Below are 26,845 nucleotides of genomic sequence, written 5' to 3'. Positions count from 1 at the left end.
AATGGTGCACTGACATTTCGGTCCAAACATTGGTAATATCTAATCCTAGTTTTAATGTTCAGCTCTCTGATATTGCCACTTCCTGGTAGTAGTTTCACAGCTACAAGGTCTCACACAGTCGTTTGGGAAAACTTATGTCACATTTTCCACATTCCTTCTTGTCCGATGATTTTCAACATGCGACCTGCCGACAGTTTTCAAATTTACAGTGAAAACAAGCGTTTGACTGGGCTCCATCTAATTTGTCAAATACCACCTCCTGCTCTCAGAGGCATACACGTAGTAGCTGAGATTAAAATGGAGGCTCACCCTGGTCCTCAGTCACATTAGATTGCACTGAGTTTGTAAACATTATCCATCCATCCATCCATCGTCTATACCGCTTACCCATAAGGGTCACAGGGCCAACACATAGAGACGGACAACCACTCATGCTTGTAAACATTATGTAAAAAGCTATTTCATGCTTAAACAAGACGGAAGGTGCTAACTGTGCACATGTTTCCAGTCATGGTGCAAAATGGATTATTTCACCAGAGCAAACTATAAACTACTAGAAACATTGTTGAAACAGTTCAAAGAACAATTAGCATTGATGATTATGTATCAAGTAACATATCTGATGATTTAGAACACAATTTAAATTAAACATATGTCCATAAACTCATTGTCTCATGGCATACTGGAAAGCTCTTGAATCTTGTTAACTATCCAGCCTTTAGGTCTTTAACTAGAATATATAAAGATACTTTATGGGCCTTTTTTTATGATTAACAATTTTATTGGCATTTTTTAAATAATAGACATTATAAGCAGACGTGTCACGGTGATATGCCTGGTGATAGAACAACCAGCAGTATTAAGGTTGCGGCTTGTACATGGAAAACTAAAAAAAAAGAACTAAACTAGAAAAAACAGAAACTTGACAGTGCTTGGAACAGACAAACCAACAAAAAAGAACAAATAGACAAACAACGGAAATAAAAAGAGACAAATGGACTAAACGTGTAATGGGCCGTTTATCGTTTATTCATTTTATCTAATAAATATTATTTGCTTGTTAATGAACCGGCCCCCAGCCTCCTGTTTTGCCCCCAGGCAAAGGAAGTAGAGTGTCCCTGCTCTAGTCCCTCTTTTAGCCCCTGGTACTTTGTTATCCTCTCATATTCCTTCCCCCTTGATGCTGCTTTCACATGGGACTTCTGCATCTGTCACCACTTGATTTTCTGCATTTCCACAATGTCCAGTTAGTTTTGTCAATGTTTGCTTACCTGTGGGGATCTAAAAGTCCCGCAGGATTTTAGTTCTGACATGCTTAAGCATCATTTGTGGCGTCTCCCATCTGGAGTTGGGACTGTCTAACCCATACTTGGCTGCAGCACAAGTGTGCTGCAGTCCTGTACATATCCTGTGCCTCCACTCTATTGTATGCAGATACCCCCTACATCTTAAGTCCTGCTATTACCAGCATAAACTGTGTTTGACACCTCCTTGCACAATCTGCACCTCAGGTGCTGTTTAGTGCCCCAGAATCTGTCTTTTTACCTGCAATTGGGTGCTTGTTCTTGTGCTGCGAGGGGCTGTCCTTCTCTCTTGCCTTTTCTATAAAGTGGTATTCCAAAGTCAAACACCTCTACTCTCTGTCAATGGCACATCTAACTCAAGGGTTTGGCTTGCCATGACACTCATGCAGAGTGAGATGTGCCCTAAATAGACCTGTGACACTGGCATTTCCTCAAGCAAGTGTTGGCATGCATGTGCCAGATAACTGTGTAGGAGGAGAGTAGAACTACTGATTTTGCTGCACTTATAACTCTGTAGCCTCTGTGGGTCATAGACTTTTTATGCCCCTTTAAGACCATTAGCTGTAGAGAAAAATGGTTTTAAAATAATAAATCACAATTGTCATTTTGTAGTTACATTTTGGGACTTGGGACATTTTGGGAGGCCACTGTGTAAGGCTGCACAAAACAAATATACATATACATTGCATTTATTAACCTGAGTATGTCTAACTAACTAACTAGCTAACTAACCAACTAACTAGAAGCTTATTTTGCTTTTTGATGCCTAAAATCTGAAATTAATCTGGAGTATTTTCACTCTCTTTCTGTTTAGCATATCAACTTCAAAAGTGCCAGGACCCCCTTCCTTTCCCAAACGGTGACATCATCAACAGTGACTACAGCGCGGGCCAATCAGTGACTTTTCACTGCTATTCTGGTTATGTTTTAATTGGACACCCAGTGCTAACGTGCCTGCATGGGACCAACCGGAAGTGGAACCACCCGTTTCCACGCTGTGAGGGTACGAACAACCCGTGACTTTTTTTTAATATGAATGTATTTTGAAAAATGTCAATTGTAAAACATGCATACCTCTCATGTTAGTCAGTTTATACTGGTATTGTTACACATTTGTTGTTCTCACTTTTACCCCAGAACAGCTCCATCCCTCACATACCAATTGTAATTTAAAATCTAGACATTTAGAAAATGTTGAATTAATGAATTTCAGTACATTTAATCTCCTCTTTCATCAGTACCACAAGCCGGCAGTGTAAGCAGTTAAGTTAAAGTAAATACTCTCGTGTCACTTGGATCATTTACTCGATACATTAGTAGCACAATCATTGCTACCGCCACCACCACCACTACTGCTGCTTCTACTTCTACTACAAATAATGATAATAACTGTATTCCTCACTCTCTACAGTTCAACAGTTATTCTTGTCTCCTGATCCTCGCAGGTCTAGCACGTTAGAAGAAAGTGACAAATTTGCAAGTAGATAATCTTATAAATCTGCTTTTTACAGCTCCCTGTGGCTATAATGTCACGGCTGAAAACGGGACCATCTATTCACCTCAGTACCCCAATGAATACCCCAACTCCCAAGACTGCAGCTGGCTCATCACTGTTCCCCACGGACATGGAGTTTATATCAACTTTACCTTATTACAGACAGAGCCTGTCACTGATTACATCGCTGTCTGGTAAGTGTGGGTACACTCACATTTGAACGTACATACACACACAGACAGATATACACACAAATGAATACACATCTTTTCAATGTTGCCCTTTATCCTGGGACTGATTGCATCACTGACAGTTAAGTCTTGAATGTACTTATAGCCTGTCTCCTCTCTGCACACTAATAAGATGGTGAAGTTGTATCAACTTTTACCTTTGTTTTTTTATTCATCTCTTTCCGCCCTACTTACACACACACATACATACTTGCAGTATTCTCGCACACAGACTTTTTGGGATATATGTTATTGGTGATAGCTGGGCCTCGAAAATATGGGAAAAATACTGTAATTGTAATTTTTCCAGAAATATTGCGATGGCAATTCAGTATCCAATTTTTTTTTTTAAAAAGTTCCCTCTGTATTATCGTCTGGGTAATTTCGTGGTGCCATTTTGAATTTTGTTCATAAGGAGTTCTGCTCTCAAACATTTTGGTGATAGCCGGCCTACTTGACACACTGGCAATCGGGTTTTTAGCCATGCAATCATCATTTTTTTTAATTGCAACGTTTGTGATTTGAAAATTGTGTTCTCTTACATCGTAGTGTCAATTCAATTAATTGTTCAGCAGTAGTGGTAATGTTATCCCTGGTGTTGATTTTGGTATTGACTGGCATTTCCATTCATTACATCGTTAACTTTATACAAATAGTGTTGTCTGTACAGAGGTTTATACAGTTTCAATATGTGTCAATTATTTGTAACGTTACAGGGAGATACATACAAACCTATATGGATCTGTACATGGCGTGGTTGATACACAGGGATCACAGCTCCATACACTCTCAATACATATAGATATACATAACTCTGTTCTATATATACACTGAATCCCCTGCAGTAACAGTAATAATGGGATTCAGTGTGGAGGTAAGATTGTAATATAGCGAGTGTGAGAGTAATGCATTTACAATAGGACCACTGACCAATTCAATCTAACTCAGTACCATGGACATTCGCAGACCCAGAGAGGGCTCAGGAACTCCGGCAGTAATGATGAGATTCAGTGGGGAGTGGGAAATGTAATGAAAGGAGTGGTGGAACTGGGTTCACAAATCCAACAGGACTCAACTGGGTCTGACAAGCTCGGGTCAGTCCAAGAGAAATGCATCACTTAATAGTTACAGTTTGCTGTCAAAAACAATATCGAACAATGCATTTATAAGGAAGAAAATTAAGACTAAGTAGAATTTAAGCCCTGTCATCATTTGTTGTAGTTTAGTTTAGGAAAGAAACGTTTGGTGTTTGAGTGAGGTCAGTCTTTAATTTTCAAGCTCAAGAGTCAAACTCTAGAGAGTTAGCAGTTGAAATGCAGGCAGTGGGAAAGCAATACATTCACAGCTGGTGACTACTCCTTTTCAATCCCACGAGCTAGTAGAGCCATGGATATAACTATGGAGAGGAGCAGCATCAAGTTATTTTGCAGTTGCAAATTGATTTTGGTGTGTTTTTAGCACATTTCATGTGGAACAAAATTAGAAAATCACATTCATAGATTGCAGGGTACCAAAAGACATATGTAATCTGAGATAAATACATACAGTACACGATGGACTGTTGCACCACTCAGTCTAGCTATATCTCAAACACATGAATATATTTGGAAGTGACTGTGGGCTGACATTGAAGAGAGTGCTTTTCTCAGAACCACTGGGATATGATCTACCTTCCAGGGCCTGAGACTTAGATATTTAGATTGGGTGATCCAAAGGTTTACTGCTACTACATTGCAGCCATGTAAATAGAGGAGTATTTAAACCCTTACACTGGGTCTAAATAAACATTCAAGATACAGTCTTTCGTGTCTAAAATTAATTTCAATCGTATAGATTGTACTGGCATAAATAAATGCAAACGAAATATCTATTTTGTTTCACTCCAGACAGCTGTACTGTAGATAGCGATGTCAGCATAGGGGGAACATCCATAATTGCCTTCTAGTTGTTGTCAGTCAGATCAAAGGTCATTGCAGTATCAGTGGCTCTGGCTACCTTTCTTTTTGACATAGATGCACTCATTGCTCATCAGTGCAACAGATCTGATATTCTATATCACATCCTTGTGGGGTTTTTTGGTGAGCCTTTGGTTCCATTTGACTAGCCCAGACAGAAAAAGGGGGCCTTTCATGTGGAAGGTTGGGGGAAGGAGAGATACAATTGGTTTACAGTGGAATAATAGCCTACATCCTATTTAGATTATGGGCACAGGCCTATTGAAAGGGCCTTCTGAAACCTTTTAATGATGGTGTATTTGGAATACTTTCAATTATGTGCATCAGCAGTGAACTGTTAATAAAATAGGCATAACTGACATTATCTCATTGTACTCATAAGAGCTTAAGATCAGGGCCACTGCTTTTGTTATGTATTGGACATTTGACTGTTTGGATTTCTGAATTCAATTGGACAGAGAGTGAGAGAGACACAAAATGCCCTGTGTTAGCTGCTGGGTTAATAAGAAATTGATTGGGAGCATAATTTCAATTAAATATGGAACTTTTATTGGTTAACTAAGAGTTTGATCCCAAAATGAGTCATACTAGATTTGAATAAGCAGACCAAAGCAAGCCTGTTATTGATGAAAATAAAATTTAGAGTAAAAACCTATTGACAGAGATTTCACATAGTTACTGTACATATAAAAGATGTTTTGTGTGCACTACAAATGTTTAACAATGATCATTAGATAACATAAAGACTTATTGATTCATAGAACATTGCTTGTCAGTTCAGGCTGAGCCTTGAATTCATGCAATGCCATCAGTAACTGTTGTGCTCAACAAGGAAGTGAACCCAAATGCAGACACAGACTCAGTGGTTAGAATATGTTCAAAATGGTTTATTTGGTACTCAGTGCAGTCTTTGTAGGTGCGCAGCATATGCACAAGACAATGGCAACGCAACCTACTCTGTTCCTCAGATGTAAAAGGGTAACACATGGAACTGTAACCGGTAACCCATGGCAACAGTTTTCCCCACCCACAGGGAGGCTACGCACGTGCACCACTGAGGGGGGTAAACTGCTAGCCAACTAACTTGCACCATTGTAGGGGCATGGCTGATGCCCCCTTGTATGCCAGAGTGGAACGGCAGTGTTTTGAGCACACAATTTTTTTTTATTCAACAAATGAACATTTAAAATATTTACATGGTGAACTGGAGGCATATTCACTGGAGCCCTGGGAACGTGAAAAACATTGGAAACACTTGCTGTGGTCACCAGAGAAACACACTGGTCACACACTGTGTCAGGGAATGCAACGCTTTTTGGAACTGGACCCCTGAACCGAACATGGATGATAGTTATTGTGCAGTAACAGATGAAGGCAGCAGTGTCTCCCTGCTACAACAACCCATCTGCACTCAGTGTCAGGGCAAGAAAGAATGTGGTTTCCTCCTAGGTTCGGAATTTCTGTTAGGGCCTAGTGGCGAGCCCCTTCTCCAAGCCAAGTAGCATGAACCGTGGCTCTGTATTTAGAACTGACAGTATAGATGCGTTATAGAGGTTCAAAATGAGATATATATATTTGGATATTGCCTGACAAGAGATATCATTAAAGTTCCTTGTTATTTGTCCAAGGGGAAGTATATGCAAGGCAAACAGAATAGGACCAAGGACTGAACCTTGGGGGACACCAGAATACAGAGTTTCAGATGAGGAGGCGAAGCAGTCAACAGACTGTGAAACTCCAATCAGACCATAGTGTCAAAGGCTGCAGTGAGACCCAACAGCACCAACACTGAGCATTCTTCTGCCTCACAATGCATCAAGATATCACTGGAATGTCTGAGCAGAACTTTGTCTGTTGAGTGACAGCAGCAGAAGCCAGACAGAAACTTATCAAAGCTATTAAGTTCGACATGACCAGATAACAGGGATGTGTTGATTATAGTGAGCACAGTAGAGCCTGAAACATTTATTCTCATAGCAAAGTTTTGTTATCAATGCATTGTATTTTCTAACTCTTTAACATGTTAATTTTGCATCTCCTACATGCAGACATCAATTTACAATTTCCATCAGTTTAAGAGGTTTTTGTTCTTTATCCACTATTCTCTCCATTATTGGACAACACTAAGACAGAAAGGATTTTGTTTTCTGGTGAACTACAAGCAGTCCCCAATACCTAATACTTTGAATCTTATTTTCCCAGTCGTCAGGTGCACGTAAAATATGTGGGAGAATATCTCATCCACTCTTCCTGACCATGCTGTTTCAGCAGGTGTTGAGATTCACACCAGCAGCTTTTTTGTTCACAAGCCAGCATCTTATGGCTTGAGGGTATTGACTTCATGAAGTGGCTTTCACAGGAGCACATTCTTACTATGTTAAGAGAAAGGTCACTCTCAACCCTGTGAGCTAAGCCCAAGTTTTCTCTGTGCTGTTACAGAATTTCTGCACTTTTTTAAGAATATGTTTTAATTATGCATACAGCCCCCCCACTTTTTGATAAATCAAATTGTATATGGGATTTTTGGGATAAGAAAAATATTGCTGTTGGGTTTGTGTATTTTTCAGTAAGTAAAAATAGAGTCATAAAATTCTAAGTTTTGTTTTAAATGACCCAAATAGCACATTTTGATTCTCCAAATGAGCTCCAACACCTTCAGAAAACCTTGAATTATTGAGGAGCCAAGAGATCCCAGGCACTCTTCATGAATTAAAGTTTTAAAACCCTTGTTTAATCCAAAGGCATGTTCATTAAAAACCTAAAACTGGGCATTTAGGAACTTTAGAAAATGTAACCTTTCAACAACATTCAATATTTAATGAGTGAAGTTAAGCCTTTAATCCATTGGCTTTGTTCAATGAACTTGTTTGAAATGGTTGAAAAAAGCAAAGCAAGAAAAAACTAAAATATTTTTGCCACCCTTTCAATGAACGAGCATGTGGACTTACCAGATATGTGTTGTATTTTATTAACAAAGGCTGCTTTTGGTTTCTCTTCCTCCCTGTAATTAAATCCGGTCATTGAAAGCAAATCCATAATTAGTACTTCATAAGAAGTTCACACTGATCCCAACCCCTGACCTCCATTTAGATCCATGGCAGCCACATGCACCAAGATGGTGTTGATGTCTGAGTCAGAAGTCTGTCTTTTCAGCATGAGCTTCATCATCAAATCACACCTGAATGTAGCCATTTAAGTTTTTAATCACTGTTATGGATTTCCATTATAAGAAATCTACAGAGGCACTTCTTGTGATAATTGCTGGTTTGAAATGAAATGTTTTTTAGGTTGAGGGGGGCAGGATTTTTACCAGCAGATCAATGAAAAAAAATCTATACATTTCTTCACAGAATTGAAGAGAAAATAAAACTATTGCAATCAAAACTAATGAAGGTTGAACCTGTGCAGATGATTCTATGTAGATACTGTCAGGTTACCTATTCAGTAAGACTGCAAATCAATATCATGCTGTTCGTATTCTAAATATTCCTTCAACATATTATGTTCGACTGGTTGCTTATTATCTACTCATCCCAAGTGCGACATGGAACCATTGTTCAGAACACAAGTTGGTTATGTTCATTGCAAAGTTAGTTAACATAATAATATTGTGTTGCTAATAATAAAAACAATAATGATAATAATAATAATAAGCAGAAGAAGTTTGGCGGCATGCATTGCTGTTTATACTACTGCTGGGTGTATAACATGTTCATGTCCTACACATAGGGGCTGTAACAAGTCATAGTCAATGCTATTTAACTTTCATAAACTTTTAAAATTAAAGTTGACTCTAAAACAGTTTGTTTGAAACCAATTGAAGCCTATCATAATATCGTGTGTATCCATTATACTTTGATATCTTAATTAATACCTAAAATAATATAAAGACATTTCAAAGAGAATAAATTAGAATTCTTATAATCATTGAATTATTATTCATCCAATACATATGTTTAAATATTTCTTATCTTTGAAGTTTGATCCTTTATATTCTTGTTTTGTAATCCTTATTTTTATTGTACTTTAGTATTTTAACAAATCCTCTTGAGTATGTCATCCATCATTTCCCTCATATCCTATTTCACACATACTGAAAATAGTATGCGACTCTTTGACTCTCGAATCTCATTATTGTACGGGTTTTACTTGCCAAGTAAAGAATCAATCATTCGTTAATTATTATATGACTCTTGGTTTCTCTCTTTCTGTTCCTCTGCTACAGCAGTTTAGATGAAGCATCGTCTTTGTTGTCTCTCTGTCTTTATTTAGGGACGGACCAGATACATCGAGTCCTCAGCTGGGAGTCTTCAGTGGCAACACAGCATTAGAGTCGGCCTACAGTACCAGCATGACGGTCCTGATCCGCTTTCACTCTGACTTTTCAACTGGAGGGTTCTTCATTCTCAACTTCCATGGTACAGATAGGCACTCTCACACACACGTTAGTTAGACACATATGAACACACAGGTATAGGGGAAAATATATCAAGCACCAAGTTGTTTCAATGCCAAAAGTTGGTAAATCTTAATGCACAACTTGTTTTTGTCATAACTTTTACCATCTGTGTTTGTGAATACCTACTACTATTACTTCAGTTTCAATCAAAAATACAACTATATTTTGGAGCTGATAGAGTCTTAGTATGTATGAGTAATGCTTTGCAGTAACTACCTCTAATGTCAGGCCCATAATCAGTGAGTAGCTATAAGAGATCAGGACAGAGGCCTTTTTAAAAAGGTACTGAGAAATGTTGAGATGGGTGGCTACGTTTTTCTTTCATTCTTGTCCACTTCTATCTCCATTACGCCACTACTACTACCTATTTTCCCCAGGAGAGAAAAAAAGAAACAAGTTCATATCTCTGAATATGTCCTTGTAATGGTCTTTCAGTGATGCATTTTAGCTCAACAGGAAATGACTACTTCATGTGCAAAACTAGATGAACACCATTATGAAAACTGGGATATATGATTTTGAATCCTATCTGAAATAACTGGTAGTGTGTGCACTCTGAGGTGGAGCTTCTGTTACTGGGGGCTCTTAAGTTTTGTTACAATGATTCGGTGACAAAAGGTACAACTCCACTCCTCGTTGCTTAGGGTGTCTATACCTCTGTTCGAATCAAAAGTGAAGGTTATTATGTAAAGGCTAACTATCAGTTCCAGTAACTCATTATTTGAAACAAGGTCAGCTCTATCTACACTTCTCTACACTTGGAAACTTCTATCTCCCATTTGTTCCACTTAGCTACTGTGGAAAACCAGGGTTCTCCCTCAATACACGCAGGTAGAGAAATAAAAAGAATGTGGTTTAAAATCCAATAACTAATGATGCTCTTGTTATTTTTTGCTTATGTTAGTTATGCAACTGACCGAGAAGTATTTCTTGAACTGTGAATTCACTTGGAAAGTTATTCTGAAGTTCTTGCAGAATTTGACACTGTTGTGTGTTAAATCATTTAGTGTGCCTTTGAACACATAAGGCCTCCCCAACAGACTCAGCACCACATGTTGAGAGATTTTATCCTCCTTTTTCCTCCAGTTTATACTGAAATTGTTATTATGACTTTACTCTCTATTTATTGACTTTAAGCAAAATACATACCAGCCTGTCTTCTACATTTTCAGATGTCAGACTAGCATGTGTGCAGGTGAATCATGCTGCCCCGACACCAGGCACAGGCTAGATTCATACTGCACTGTTCATGCTAGATAATAACAGCCCAAGGTCACCATCTAGATTTACTACGTGAGGACATGAACATTCACACAAAGCCTTAGTTCAGTTTGATGAGCAGTGACCAGTCTTAGCAGCTGGGACATTGTGAGGCACAGTAACCTCAAGGTCATTTCCTATAATGCCATGGTACAAGCATGGCTGCCCCTAAAGAAAAGCCTAAATGTTTTAATACACATAATCAAGATCAAAAATCACATCTTTACTGTATTTTTAGAATTTTATATAAGGTGCCTCGTTAATTTTTTTTGCACCTCTCTCCAGCCTACCGTCTGAAGAAATGCCCTCCTCCTCCTGTTGTGGAAAATGCAGAGGTGATCTATGAAGATGAAGACTTCCAGATTGGTAATAATCCTGATTAATAATAGTGTGACCCTTTGATAGAGTAAAACAATGGTTGTCAAGATCCTAGGTGCATGAAAAATTCGGCTAATTTCGCACATTTTTCAATGACATTGTTTTGTACATTCTTCACAATTAGGGAGCATTTTCAACCTTATGTAGTTTGGTACATCTTAAGATCAAAACGACTCTCACCTGACAGGAGTGACAAACTACCTGATCAGGCTTGTAGGAGGTCATTATACTGCTGATTGTAAATTACTCCACTAATGGGCCACATTTATCTAAATACAGCAGGCTAATGTTAGTCTGTCACTGTTAATTTCATTTTGTTTGCCACTGTGTTTGCATGTGTATCTGTGTCTGTGACGCACACAAAGAAACCAAAGAGAAATAGATTCACAAAAGAACTATTATGAAAAATATTAATGATTCTTGCGCCGTCAGGGGTTATATAATATAATATAGCATCCCTTCTATCAGCTTGTCTTACTTTTCATCTAGCCATGGTGCTTCCAAACCTGTAGAAACCACCATGTGTGGATGAATCTGCTCGGCCATAACGACATAAGAAAGTCATATTTTTTTCTCTATTTCTTTAAAAAAATATATAATCAAATCACAAAATCACAAAAATTTTCTATTCGCATTGTGTGAAGCTAGACTGAGCACATCTTGAGCCAGCCTCTTTCTAACTAATGTACTGTTTTGAAACGTAACACTGAATATGTTCTCTGAAGCTTTTGAAAAACATCCATTTTGGGAGAAATAATCGCTTGTCAAGTTTTCCATTTTCACTCAGCTCTGTGTTATGTGATTTGCTCAAAGCATCTTACTCTTAGGTTTGGTGACCTTTTAGATCAACAGGAGCTGTATTTTTTTAAGAAAAAAAAAAGCAGACATTTCATAAAACCCCAGCAAGATCAATTTACCCTGCCAGTGATGTCTGCAGAGCGTAGTTGCTTCTGGCAAAGCATATAATCGTTTCTGTGCACAAAACTTACGTTTTGAAATGTCAACTTTTAATGAAATCAGAAAAGTTTGTTGATTTTTTAGATGATTTGTTGATTTTGGAAATTTTGTAACTTTTTAAGGACGCATGGGTCAACAAAGACTTCATTAGCCCTCATCAAATATTATCTTCTCAACAGGACTTAGACAAATACAAAAGTGAGCCAGAAAGTGATAGCACCACTCCAGAGTGGGTGACTGTGTACTACGCCACAGCAGCACCAGGCACTGCAAGGGTGAAGCCTGTTTCTGTGACAGAGTAAAGACCGAAGGGAGCTAGTTTGGGGTAATCATACAAAGAAATCTCGCAAGCCCTCGGAGCATTGGAGTGCATGTACTGTGAATTTTACATTCACAAAACATGGCAGATCGGAGTACCTCAGAGACACCCCTGGTTTTGTTGTCAGCCAATCTGATAGCCAACTAGAACAGTGTAGAGTGCAAATCTCCACCAGGCAATCTCTGCTATACCTAACTATAACCTCACCTTAAAGTATGAAGGTATGACCACTGTAAGCTTCACAAGATATTAATTTAACTTTAGTGTTTTATTAATTTTTTTAATTGTTATTTCAACCTTTTGTGCCCCTGGTGTGTTTGTGATTGTAGACTCAAACTGTGTACACAAAGTGTCATATTGCTGTTTAAATACAGAATAACAAAATACAAGAAACAGGGATTTATTCTGCTGATGCTCAAGTTCAAAATGAGACCCAATTCTTCTGTGTATGTCAGATTTTGAGTCATGCCAAAGGCCAAAGTGTGTTCTGATCAGAAGAGGACGTGTTTTTAAGCTAGCCAAAAGCCTTTTGCTCTGTGATGTCACACTGAAGCAGTTGTTGATGACTTGTGGCCTCTACCGGCTGGTGAAGAGGATCAAAGGGTCAGCAGTCAATGACTGTATAATATAGTCAATAAAACAAGTTTTCCAACATTGTGAATCACCACACCAAAGGTCATTCAGCATAAAAGCATAAATGTGCACAAAAATGTTCAGCCAATTGGCCTAGTGTTCCAACAGATTCGCCACAGGCAGACAGATACAGACACACACGCCCAAACACATGATCCCCTCCAGGCTTGCGCCTGGCAAAGAAAGTAATAATATAATCTTTGAACAAGCTCAAGGAAAGGTTGAATGTTCTTTTTGTTCTCTTCAACAATGTTAAACTGCATGCACCATGCTGTGTGCTTGAGTACTGTATGCCTCCTGGGCAAAGTTTGAAGCATGCATTACATCTCACTGACAGGTGGTAAATATCCACCCCTTTTTAAGATGGCAAACCTGTCAAACTTTTCCTCTCAACATGGAGCTACAGAACCAACATGTTAACTATTTTAGAGCTCTCTGCTTACAAAATGAGGTTCTTAAAGGCCAGGTTTTCACGTCAGGAATTTCAAGTTACCCTTTATACAAAATGTAATGATGATGTCAAATGTAATTGATAGACACAAACTCCACAGTCTTTGTTTCATGCAACAATGTACTCTTACGCTTAAGTTTAAGATATTTTAGTATGAAATAGTATTTACATAGACTTAAAAATCTGAACCTACCTTTTAATATGATTGGACTTTTACTTGTACACCCCTAAAGAAGCAGCAGAAACACTTGTTTGATGTATGTAGATGCCTAACTAAAGGTTTCACTGTTTTGCCATGCCAGGTGATATTGTGAAGTACCACTGTTTACCTGGATACACACTGGTTGGAAAGGCGGAGCTAATGTGTAAACTCAATTCCCATTTGCTGTTTGAAGCCCCACCCCCAACATGTCAAGGTAAGAGGCAACAGTCAGTCTGACTCCTGAATCATGTACACGGTATCAAAATGGTTTCAATCTGTCTTTAACTTAAGTTAAGTGTTGTTTACGTGAGTTCCTCCTCACAGCTGAGCTCATCAAAATTATACTTAAGGAATTCTAGATCTGTAGTACATGTTGAAGCATTTGTCTAATGGTAGCATTTACAGTATGTTTTACACAGCATAGCGTCTTTTAAAAGTCTGTTCTGTGCACTCTTGTTTTTCATTTGTTTATAGAGCAGAAATGTATGTACATGTACTATATGTGTCAGCATTGTAGATGACAGTTTGCTCAATTTAAAAACTGCCAAAAGACCTGTTTTTACAATGTCACTTCCAAAAACAAAATTTGTTGTATCATACAGTTGATTACACAGGCTGAATGGCATGCCACAAGAACCGTAAGCTTATATTGATGTGTAAAACTGGTGGAGGTCCCCTTTAATGCATAGTCTAGAAAATATCATACCCTTATTGTTTAAAAAAAACAACAAATCGCCTCTTTACTTCTATGGAAGACCCACTGTTCTACAGCTTTCATGGTCAGTAGCTGACAGTAATTTATTTATGAAAAACATAATTCTAAAACTATATACATATCATTGTTTTTTCTGAACTAGACGATTCCCAGCTTAACTTAGACTCAGGAGCTTTGGATCCTGTATGCAAATGTGTGCATAAACTGGCCAGTCAGGTTCTTGTGTCTGTTTAATGGTAGTACTAATACTAGTACTAATCCTTCGAGTACCACTTCTAATGTTATTACCACCAAAATTATGGCTACTCCTCACAGATGAACCAACTTTTTTAAGAGGCAAAGTTTTGTATATAGAGGAGATATAGTACACCAACAAATGCAGCCTTAATTGGTGACAAGAGTAGAGAAGTCGTGTTTTTAACAAACGGTGCGAAACTTGTTCTCACTAAATCCTGGCTCACCCATATTGAATGCAGTTGTTTTTAATGTTATCTATTACACCTTTGCTTTTCCTGCTGTGACATGCCAAAATGTCTTTATTATAAGGTAGATTCAGGAAAATCGATACACCGAAAAACAATTTGAAATGCTGTGCAAAGTCGACTAAAAGTTTTCAAAGCTTCTTGTTTTATGACAAATTCAGTAGCAGAAATGCGTCTAGAGTAGTTTCACCATATTGACACTAACAGTTTTCTATCATTCAACTGTCTCAGCATTGTGTGTTGAAGATGAAAATGTTCATCAAAATACTAGATGCCTTTTCCCCTTTGTCATTTCCCTGTATACAGTTCAAAAAATGTTAATTATGTTCATTCAGTAGTACAGCAGTTCATTGTGGCAGGACTCAAGAAGGAGGCACTTCAGTTAGCAGTATTAGTACATCAACATTGGGAAGTGTTTGTAACAGCTCCTTGTATTTCTATGAGACAACTGTATTCTGATTTGAATGTCTCTTTTGAGTATATTTTGAGTGTTGAAGTGATTCTCAGCCTTTGCCATCATGCAGGATGAACAGAGTGTCCTTCCTATTATAAAGTAGGAGAAAAAGAAGCCAGCACTCTTTTAAAAGGACATGTAACCAAAGTGCTCTCCAACAGAACTTAGTTCAGCTGCTTTTGTGTGAAATCCTGTTACCAACTAGTCATCAGGCTTCTAGTGTCTTGCCTGTGCTCAAGGTTAATAAATGGACATGTTTTAAAGGCAGAGAAGGCATGGCCGTGTACCCCTTCAGATTCCACACATTCTGTGAGCCCCAACATGTCCCTCACACATCAAGCTGATGCATTCGTAAATGCAAGCAGGTTGTAAAAAAAATCACAATTTACATAGGTGGGCTCTTTGTGTGCTGGAAAAAGGACAGATGAGAGGAGTGGACATGTGAACAAGAATGTGGGACTAGTTGGACAGGACACCAGGAAAGAGAGTTTCTAGAAGTTGCTAAAGAACATTTGTCTCTGTTATGATCAATCTGATTAGATTTTTTCTATTCCCCCTCCAGCCCAATGTCCAGCCAATGAAGAGCGGTCTTCGTCATCAGGGGTTATACTAAGCCCTGGGTTTCCTAGCAACTACCCAAACAGCCAGACATGCTCCTGGCTCCTACATATGGTTCCAGGTATAGTGTGTGTCAAGAGGGTGCAACCAGTATGTGTGTGAAGGGGTGAAATAATCGTGTGTGTGTGTTGGATAGTGTGAGACACTGCCTGACTGCTGTATGCACCATAGATGCTATGTATAATGTATGTAAATGCGTATATACATACATAATGTGTCAGAATCATGCTGTGTGTGCATATATGTATGTGCATCTCCTCTCTGAGCGTTAATATGCATAAAGGTTTGTGCGTGTCTGTGTGCACTTGTTCGTGTGCATGTGGGGTATACTCTATTATTGCATATCGCAGCTTCTTAGATGCGGTTGTAAATAATTTTGTCTTGTTTTCCAGGTTACACCATCAACATCTACGTAGAGATGTTCCACAGTGAGAAACAGTTTGATGAACTGGAGATTTTTGATGGTATACTAAGATCTTCCTCACAGTTTTTGCTACAACTACACCTAGACACATGCACACACACGTACACACACGCTTACCGGCCCCCAGCTTTTAGTCATCTTCATGAAAAGTAGTGCAACACTTTTAAAATTCCAAGTAAGTTGTGTTACAGTCAATTTAAAAGCGTGCAGATTGTGTGCGGGATTTAACTTCCTTCTCTATTATTACTTTATTTCTATTCACTTTGTATATTAGGAACTTGAAATAACCTTATAAAACTACATCTGGTAAATTTGCCCAGTAGCAGCTAACAATGTTTTGCTAGGATCTTTGGCAGGATCAGAATATCACTTCTTAAAACCGCAAGGCCCTATTAACAGTAGCCACAGCTTAGTTTGTAAAGACAGCCAACATCGTTACAAGTCAACAAAACACAAATTAAATCTTGCAAGCTTTTGAAATTTTTGATTTGTATTGGAATCCACAAGCATAGCAGGAATGAGCATATATACTTCTACTAATATGTGTATCCCGCTCAGCTCAGCTCTGTCTATGTGTATTTATCTTGCCTGGTCCTAAACAGACTTCAGCTGCCTTTGATGTTGCCAACAGCAATGGCATCAAGGTGAAGTAGGCGGCTGTGTATCTGATTCATTATACCATTGTTAAAAGAAAAAGAAATGTCAATAGGTGTCAACATTCCAGTTTATTCTGCCTGTAAATATGCATGTATAGACTATTGAAAGAAGAGTTTTTAATGGTGCATTGCTATATGTGGTAGGAGTTCATAGATGCCAAGTGTTTCTTTTCCAAACAAGATGAAACTCACTCAGGGCTGCAGCCACTGTTGGGTTCAAGCAGCACACATTAGCACAGGTGGAAGGCCGTGGTCTATAAACCTGAGATGAAGCCACACAATATTCTTCAGTCAGAATACATGTACAGCAGGTAATCTGGGGGTCCTTAGCAACTTAATGATGCTGTCACCTTCACGTGCTGCGTGTCTCACAAACAATAGAATACATTCTGCAGCATATTGCTCATCTCCGTCTCAGGTTAGGCTAATATTCATCAGAGAGATTGCAAGATTATTGGAATATTGTAATTCACTCACACACACGAAAGAAGTAATGTTTTCAATTTTACCCTTGTGTCGGCCTGCCTGAGCACACCCGTAAAAATGACATTTTGCAATGCACGAATATATATGAGAGCGTATAAACTTAGAGTACACTGTACACATGGCAGTTCTGAAAGTCTCATTCATGTGTTTGTCTAGGATCCTCGGGACAAAGCCCTTTGCTTGTCGCTCTAAGTGGTAACCACTCATCTCAGCTGAACTTCACCTCTAAAACCAACCAGCTCTATCTACGATGGTCCACTGACCATGCCACCAACAAGAGAGGATTCAAGATACGATACTCAGGTGCGTACAGGACCTTTCGTTTTCTGTCATTCTTTTTGTTTGTGTCTTTAGCCAGTTTGATGATCATGTCAGCACCAGCCATTTCCTTATCTATTTAAAAGCTTCAGCATATGATGCATATGTCTATTTACTGGTCAGTCTAAGTCTTTCTGTGTTTTAAATGTTTTTTTCTGTTTGAATTTAAATAAAATGTGAATATGTAGCGAATATGAGGCAAACGAGGCTTCATCTCTGCCTCCTTCACACATAGAACGTGATCTTTTACCCCTCCTGCTATGCTGGAAAATCTTTAATTCGAGGTGATTTGTCACTACTAGCATGAACAACCAGTCCTAACATCTTTTCTTCCATGAAAATAAATCGATGCATCCAGAGAGTAGGTACCTGAGCCGTGATCATTTAGAAAACACTTCTAATTGGAAACATTCGTTTTAATGCATCAGGCTAATTAGGAGCGAAGGAGAATTAGTGAGTCAAATTTGTTAATTTGACAATGTGTTTCATATTGAATACATTATCTCTGCAGGTTCTTGCCAACACGGCGGTGTTCTGACCATTAGCTTTTTTTCAGTTTGGGCTGTGAGTTTTTTTCAGCTGCCATTTAATCATTGGTTTTAACTTGTGAAGAATTTGCTGAAGATAAGAACCACTCTCAGTCATAGAAAATACAATTTACAGTGACATTGATCCTGTTTGGGCCTGAGACCAGTGAGTCACAAGGTCAGTCCCTTGGCTCTCTAGACTGAAAAAAATGAGATATAGTTTCGCTTGTGGGTTATATCGGCACAATGGCCTCAAGTAATAGCATTCTCTGTTCCCCATGGTGTTGTACTGCCCTGACAACTGCAGCTATACAGAGAACAGAAATTTATAGTATATAGTTTTTCACTTAGCATGTTTATGCTGTGGTGTGCTCACTGACATGTATATCAAGGCACATCAAAGATACAGTACAGCACAGTTTGTATTGTATAACTACTGTATGGATATTAATTGCACATAGCATGGACTTCTTCTTTGAAGGGCTGTTTAAGGTTTAAGATGCGGTTTTAGGTTCAAGGTAATAGTCAAGGTTAGGCTTAGAGGGTAAGAGATGTGTTATGTCTGTAAGGAACCTCACAAGTATAGTACGAGTGTCTGTGTGTGTGTGTATGTGAGTGTGAGTGTGTGTGTGTGAGTGTGTGTGTGTGTGTGTGTGTGTGTGTGTGTGTGTGTGTGTGAGTGTGTGTGTTGCCTCCAGCTTGGGCTGTAACCATCACTGCTGCATTTTCATTATCGTTCTTTACATAATCCAAGCCTGCTTTAGCTGTGCAATGATCATGATGACATTTTTCTTAATTGTATCATGTTTATACATCCACTGACCTCCCTAAAAGCAGCTATAGCCTCATGGCTTGTGTAAATGCAGAGTGGGAGTGGGAATGGGAGTTTGTAGGTGTCAGCAATGGTAGCGGTGTCAATAATATTAATCAGGATGTAGCGTATGGTGGAACAAAGCTAATGTGTTTTTGCAAAGAAATATTTAAGATCTCCGGGAGACTTTGGTGGAAAGATTTTAAGTCAAAGTGAAGAGAAAATGACTTACAGATCAACTAAGTGTGAAGAAACCAAACCATCATCACATAATCCAGAATGTATTGATGATCCTAGCCATTTCTTTTTTGGTGTCTTTAGCAAGTGGCCACACAATGCTAGAAGGGTCCCAGGGTGTCGTTCTTTGCCTCTGCATAGTCCGTTATCCTGCAGCTGAGAGGCAAAGGCACTTACTGATTCTCTTGCTGCATTTTGCAGTATAGGACAGGAAAGAAACAACTTCGACACATGATTGTCCTGTCTACATAATAGAACATCCAATATATAGTTTGATGGGAATTTCTCTACAATACTTTCTTAGATAATTTCCAACCGGGATCTATAAAGTACTGCATCTGTCTGTCTTCCTGTTATAAACACAGTTAATTATAGGTGTGAAGCGCCAGCATTTTTTTCAAAAGTAACATGAGATTTTTCTTTGTGTGGGAATTCACATTTCAATGATTCCTGCTGACTGGATGGGAAGTAATTTCAACTCTGACAGTCCCAATAAAGATGCTTGTGCAATTCAGTCTTAAACAACGACTGATGCTCTGATATGGAGGACTTTGTGTCCCTTTATTAAAATATCAGCTGTAAGGAAATGAAGGACTGGGCCTTCCCCTGACTGAATGTTTCTGTTATTGCAGAATAAGCATGTTAGAGAGAAGTGCTATGACAAGCTATAAAATTTGTGCTGGGGAAAGGGATGCATGAGATACTTTTTTTTTAAAAAAAAGGTTACATAGTATATAAATTAAAAGTTACAGAGTGACTCTGTGTTCCTGACTGGAGTGGGAAAGTCTCTCCATCACTGTGAAGCCAAAAGGGAGAAGAGCCAGGTGGAGCAATGACCACATCGGACAGACAAGGGAGAGCCAAGTGGCCCATTGTGGCGTGCTCTGCAGGATGTTTAGATTGTTCTCCATGCTCTAGCAGTTCTGCTTCTGTACTCAGCTCCACAAAGAAAAAAACATTTCATTGCTTGGGCAGGTTTCAGAATAGGTATTTTATGTGCTGTGCTGAGTTTTAGGATATTCTGTTTGTGTTAATAACTTATTCAGAGGCTTGTGAATTGTTATGCTTTCGTTAAACTGACTGATAGATGGCATTTGGTATGTCTTTTACCCAAAAAGTTTGGTAATGAGATCATCAGTGCCATAATGTTCATCCAGAGTCACCTCTTTTGATAAAAAAAAAGACCTTGGAGCTAACCTTCAGTTGTCTCCTCCTAATTATTTTAAGCACAGAAAATGAATTTGATCAGACTGGTAATTGGTTGAGTTCCCTGTGACCTGAGAACAAAGAGAAACACTTTTTATTTAATCTGTCTTCCTCTGTGCTTCTTTGTGTCTGTCTCTCCAGCTGCCTACTGTAGCATTAACGATCCTCCGGTGAATGGAGGTGTGGTCAACCGGACCAGACTCCGTCCGGGCAGCAGACTTCAGTTCTATTGTAACCGTGGTTACCGCCTGATAGGCTCAAGTAATGCCACCTGCAGGCTTCACTCCAATGGGCTTTTCCAGTGGGATGCACCACCACCTTTTTGTCAAGGTAAAATTTTAACCGCATCGTTCATCACCGACGTGATGATGAAGATAGTTGACAAGAATAACAAACTTGTATTTTGCGAAGGATTCCCCAACAAAACTTCTCTCTTTGTGATGCGACAGCTATCTCATGTGGAATCCCTCAGTCGCCAGGCAACGGCAGCTTCAATGCTAACCAGTACACTGTTGGTAGCCAGGTCACCTACCATTGTAACCATGGTTACCACCTTGACCCTGGTGTTCCAGTGAGTCCACTGTGTTTGGAGGATGGCAGCTGGAGCAATGCTGCCTCACCCCCCAGATGTCTGCGTGAGTGCTTTTTAAATATGATTTAAAGAGTTGACAAAAGGAAAAAGAAACCTTAACTAAAGGTCCACTTACTGGTTATTTGTGGACCACATCCTGCAGTCCCCCTCAGTGGAAAGATTGGAAATGCTCAGTTTTCATGTTTGTTATGTTGTCTACATGACAACTGAGCAAACTGAGGATGCCCATGCGATGCAGTTGGAAGTGAATGTGGAGCTAATGCTCTCAAGGTCAAGGGTAAAATGTAACTGTTCAAACAGTTGGACTGATACTGTACATAAAATAGTTTCTTGGCACAATGTCTAGTGTTTCAAAAAGTATCAGTGCTAACTTTGATAACTTTTGCTTTGATTCATGTATTTGTGCAACATTTCTCTACATATGGTTATGTAGAAAAAAAGTAGAATTGCGAAGCAACGATTTGTAAAAAATTATTAAATACATTAAACTTAAAAAACTAAAATAAAACAGGTCTATCACTCTAGAGTTAGCAGAAAATGTATACCCTCAAAATCAGTTCTGGATTGTATGCAAAGTCAACCTATATGTCAGTAAAAAGCTAATGGTTAAGGACACAAATGAAGCTTGAAAACACAATTTATTGTTTTATTTCATTGTAATTTGGTTTCATTTTATTTTGCAGCAATCCACTGCCCCAGCATTGAGGGCACCCTGTCAGATCACATGACCTACCGCCTGCTCTCGGGTAGGTTGGGAGAGTTTGGTTCTATGGTGATGCTGGAATGCTCAACAGGGTACTATTTAGGGGCAGGACACCGGACTCTTCGCTGCCTTGCCAACGGGACCTGGGAGGGCTCAAATGACCCAGCTGCATGCAAGAGTAAGTATTAATACAAACACGAACACCATCACAACTATCCAGCACAAAAGAAATGACACCTGCTCGTCTGACCCCCTCCCCTCTAAACAAGTTCATAAAACTCCACTATGATGATATGTTTTGTGCGTTTGTTCACTTCCTTTGACACTTGGGATGACATATAACTTTATTCTAAACTGGGTTTATAGACTAACACACCTGCATATATTCACATGTATAAAATGCTTCACACATCTTTGTCCTCTAAACTGCACAAATCACTTTTAACTTCTTATATGATGTTAGTTACTGAAATCAACAATTTCCATGTCTGGGGATGAAAACCCATATAAACCAAGGGCTGAAAAAAGGTGTTCACTCACACAGGCGTAGACACACCTAGACACACCTGTATGAGCAGAGAACATGCACACAAAAAGACTATCAAAAGAGTAAAACTTGCATTGCAGTTGCTGACAAAACCTGACACGGATGAATCATCAAAACAGCTTTCTCACTCTCAAAGTTATTCCTTTTGTGCCAAGAAGGCATGAGTGTTTCGATTGCTTTGAGTGGAGGCATGGCCGTGTATAACGCTGGCTGCCACAGGTCGAGGTTCAGGTTCTTAAACAAGTTATCAGGGGTATCTTTACCACTGCACATTGTCAGGGGGTCTGTGATGAATCTTTCAAAAAGAATGCAGCCTGTGCTTCCTAAATGTGGGTTATATGTGGGCATTAGTGGATTGGTTTTTAAAATAGTGTTATTATGCAATGTGCCTTTGCTTGTTTTTCAAGTTGTAAGAGAGTGTTGTTGTTTTGAAAACTTGCCTGTAGGCTTCAGAATTTCGTAGCGTTGCATAATATATGATTTACCAATGAAAAGGTGAGATGTGTACACTTAAAAAAAGTTTAAAAACTTTTTTTTTAAATTGAAATATATTTTAAATGAGACCAGTGGTTTTCACAATAAAGTTGGTTTCCAACTTTGTTGTAATACATTTTCAATTAATTTCTTCCTTTTTTCACGATCCAGTGTTTGAGCTGACCTACCTAACACTGTAGTAGCTCTGGGGAATTTTGCAATGTACTTTAACTGAAGTGTCTATTCCTCAAGTTGGCCGGTGGTTTGAAACAGTGTCTCCAAGGATGTCAAGGAAAAAAAAGATCTTAAATCTTCTGAAATAAATCTAATTCAGCTGTATTGATTGATGGTAATGTATTGGAAAACTGACTTTACAATGTTTCAATTCAGGATCACAGTATGTGAAGCCGTGGCAACATAACCCACTTCATATCCAGATTTTTGAAAACAGATAATATAACAGTACCACTTGCCCCATAATGTTATTTGATATCCAATTTCTAGTGTCTTTCTGTAAAAACATGAGCTTATCATATTTGTTCTATTGTTTAGTCATCTCCTGTGGTGAGCTTCCTTCACCACCCTTTGGGACCAAACTGGGGACGCTGACCACATTTGGAGCAACTGCAATCTTTATGTGTAACCATGGTTACACGCTGGTGGGATCACATGTCAGAGAGTGTGGCGCTAACGGGCTGTGGAGTGGTACAGAGACCAGGTGTCTAGGTAAGGTCCATTAAATGTGACAGGATGTACTTTGTGTTGTGGGCTCTCCAAGGCCATTTTGAGATAAAAAAAAAAAGGAAAAACAACCAAAAAACAAGAGCCATCTGATCAGTAATTTCAGTAAAGTACATTCAGTTTCTGTACAATAGGGCTGGGGATTAGGGTTATGGTTAGTACTTTATATCAACAGTCAGACTGGCTGAATTGTGTTTCCGTATAATACAGCATGCAAGACTGAACATGTTACAATGTGATGCCAATTTAAAGGCCAGCATGTGCAAAATATGTGATGAAAAATATTTCTGGCTTGAACAAAGGTATCACTGTATGGATGGAAAGGGCTAAGCTGTGTATAGGACTTGTGTCAAGGATTCATTTTTAATGGAAATGTGTGAACATATAAATGTTATACCTAAACCATATTAATACATGTGGTTGCTACAGGTTTCTAGGCGAAATTATACCAGCAATAAGTAAGATAAACTATGCATATGCTTCAGTAACCCAAATGATCTACTAGTGAGACATTTTATTACTTAATACATTAAGGGCTAGATTTAGACCTTCAGTAAGCACTGACCAGGGAGGATTAATCCTGATTTTACATGCACACTCTACTCCAGTGATTCAGCCTTGGAGTTACATGCCTGAATAAGAAACTTCAAGCAGGATGCAAATTCCATGTGATGAATGTATAAATTAAGTTTGCCCACCTTCACATTATTATTCTGAGATTCTGATGCTGGTAAGTTGAGGCAAAATATACCTAAAAGTTGATGTAAAAAGAGTGTGAATCACAATTTAAACGCCACCATAAATGTGGGTTTAATGTGGCCAGTTAGCTGTACTGCACTGGTCCACACAGACTGTATACGCACTGGGTCACTGTTGAGATTGTAAAATTACACATCAGAATGTTGTTTACTGCAGGTGATGAAATCTTTATGCTTTAATTTAACCAAGAGTAACCGCTGTGTTTGTAATTCAAAATCTCAAATTTATGTTCTATATGTTTACATGTTAATATACATGTTTATGTATGTCCAGGGCTCCTATTAGTGTCACGCTGACATAAAAAAATGTTTACTTATGATTAGAGTACATGGTCAGTTATTTTCACACTGGAACTCCTTCCACAGTCCTCTTTACACATTCCTCTCTGTATTCAGGGGGCACAATTATTGATGGCACAATAAATTACAATGTGGTTCAGAAGAACCCTCAGACATGTTTACTGCTGTAAACAGCTTTGGTACTCATGATAAAAACCTTTTATATCTGGTCTGTCCAAGTGATGTCGGATATCTTGGATAAAGATTTTGAGACATTTTAAGATCTCCAGTGAGATTTGCAAAGCAATCAGTCTTCTAGATGCCTGTTTTTACAGCACTGATCATCATTTGAGAAGTTGTGTTCAGTTATTTGAGAAAAAAAATGTATCACATGTATCAAACATGTAGTGAGGGATTGATTGTGAAACATGGGTGATAGATAGACAGACAGACAGACAGACAGACAGACAGATTTACTTACTTACTTACTTACTTTAGGGAGAGTAAGTTAGAAAGTGAGTGTGTGAGAAAGTAGTTTTTTTTTTTATCATACTGCTTTGATATATACTTACTTGATATATATAGATAATGTATCATTTTTCTCCTCTAGCCGGTCACTGTGACTCTCCAGATTCTATCGTCAATGGTCACATCAGTGGGGATGGCTCTAGTTACCGTGACACAGTGGTGTACCAGTGCATGTTGGGATATCGCCTAATCGGCACATCAGTCAGAATCTGTCAACAAGATCATCGGTGGTCTGGAACAACACCCGTCTGCGTCCGTGAGTATTTCATGACACTAAAACCACTGTAGTTCATCTGTATTTTCTGATGATTTATTGCTCTTCCACGTGATGTGAAAAGCTAAAAAAAATCCATTACCCACAAGAGTCTTACAAGAAATCACACATTTTAGGCCTTTCGAGCTTTAATCCGTTCCTTCAGTGACGACCTCTGCAGCATCTATATATTACAACAAAAATCTGGAAATAGCAAATGAAAAATACCACAATTCTCCACATAATACTTTTTCCACACCTCCAATTTCTCATCATACTTGCCTCTACTCCCTCAGCTATCACTTGTGGTCACCCAGGCAACCCAACCAACGGGCGGACCAATGGCAGCGAGTTCAACCTCAATGATGTTGTCAACTTCACCTGTAACAGAGGTTACGTCCTCAGTGGAAACGCTCGTGCTCAGTGCCGACTCAACGGACAGTGGAGCAGCCCCCTACCTGTCTGCAAAGGTCACAAACACATATATCAACTCAGAGATGCTGACACATACCCATGTACATCCCTGCAAATACAGTGGAATTTAGTCGAACTAGCTCTTCCTGTTAGAGTGCACAGTAGCAAGACGGCGTGGTTTATTACTTTACTTCTGGTATACATTAGGGACTAGAGAAGGTAGCTGTGCACACACTATTATTGTGGTGGAGGACTGAAGTTGATGATTCTGGTACCTTCACCTTTGTTTTCACTTTCTAAATGATTGGATTGAGATTGCTGATGCTGCCTCCTCCTCAGATCCTAGCAGTTGGCAAGTAGCATGTCATTTTAACGGCCCATTTTAACAATGGGATGATGGCCACGGTGATGAAAATTAGACCAAACAAAGCTGCATTTTGCTTTAAAAGCATGCATTGTAGATGGTCAGCATTTAGTGTTAGTTGGCCTGATTTACTTCTAGCCACAGTATGTCAACTGGAACATTTTTGGCCGAATCTGCTGCCAGCAGACTGTAAAATTGAGAACTGAATAATTGTAGCGTAAACACACACTTAACCATTGAGCTGTATTCAGCCACAATCAGTGTGGTGTGTCTCTAAATAGACTAACAAATTCATACGTGCACACACTCGCTGAGTACATGTGCAGAGACACGTTCTTCTCTGCTAACCATGCATGGTCGTTACACGACAAGTCCTCCCAGACCTCCAGTGGTGTAACAGTTATGATATACTAAAACAGACACACACAGGCATTCTGCACAGTCATGAGAGCAGATCAATACAACATAGTTGCTCACATGGGTTTTCCATTGAAGGGATTCATCCTCGCTTGCTTGCTTTCTCCATCTCCCTCATTTTTTTCCGTCTTATCCCTCTATCCCTCTCTCTGCCTCCCAGCAGCAGCTGTCAGTTATGAGACTGAAACTTTCTTTGTT

The 26,845-nt window shown here is 38.9% G+C and overlaps 1 protein-coding gene across 1 annotated transcript in view; it reads left to right on the top strand.

Annotated features, from left to right (window-relative positions):
• Positions 1–26,845, top strand: part of csmd1a (CUB and Sushi multiple domains 1a) — a 313,136-nt gene that overhangs the window by 256,232 nt on the left and 30,059 nt on the right. Inside the window, exons 44-58 of the mRNA XM_070832290.1 lie at positions 2,119–2,307; positions 2,816–2,993; positions 9,257–9,402; positions 10,989–11,069; positions 12,858–12,860; positions 13,744–13,857; positions 15,857–15,973; positions 16,305–16,376; positions 17,635–17,781; positions 20,719–20,907; positions 21,027–21,212; positions 21,853–22,050; positions 23,446–23,619; positions 25,282–25,455; positions 25,749–25,922. Of these exons, the coding sequence (XP_070688391.1) occupies positions 2,119–2,307; positions 2,816–2,993; positions 9,257–9,402; positions 10,989–11,069; positions 12,858–12,860; positions 13,744–13,857; positions 15,857–15,973; positions 16,305–16,376; positions 17,635–17,781; positions 20,719–20,907; positions 21,027–21,212; positions 21,853–22,050; positions 23,446–23,619; positions 25,282–25,455; positions 25,749–25,922 (2,142 nt within the window). The remainder of the gene's footprint in view (positions 1–2,118; positions 2,308–2,815; positions 2,994–9,256; positions 9,403–10,988; positions 11,070–12,857; positions 12,861–13,743; positions 13,858–15,856; positions 15,974–16,304; positions 16,377–17,634; positions 17,782–20,718; positions 20,908–21,026; positions 21,213–21,852; positions 22,051–23,445; positions 23,620–25,281; positions 25,456–25,748; positions 25,923–26,845) is intronic.

Source organism: Pempheris klunzingeri, chromosome 1, assembly GCF_042242105.1.
Source record: "Pempheris klunzingeri isolate RE-2024b chromosome 1, fPemKlu1.hap1, whole genome shotgun sequence".
Taxonomy (NCBI): domain Eukaryota; kingdom Metazoa; phylum Chordata; class Actinopteri; order Acropomatiformes; family Pempheridae; genus Pempheris; species Pempheris klunzingeri.
This window is presented reverse-complemented; position numbering and strand designations above follow the sequence as displayed.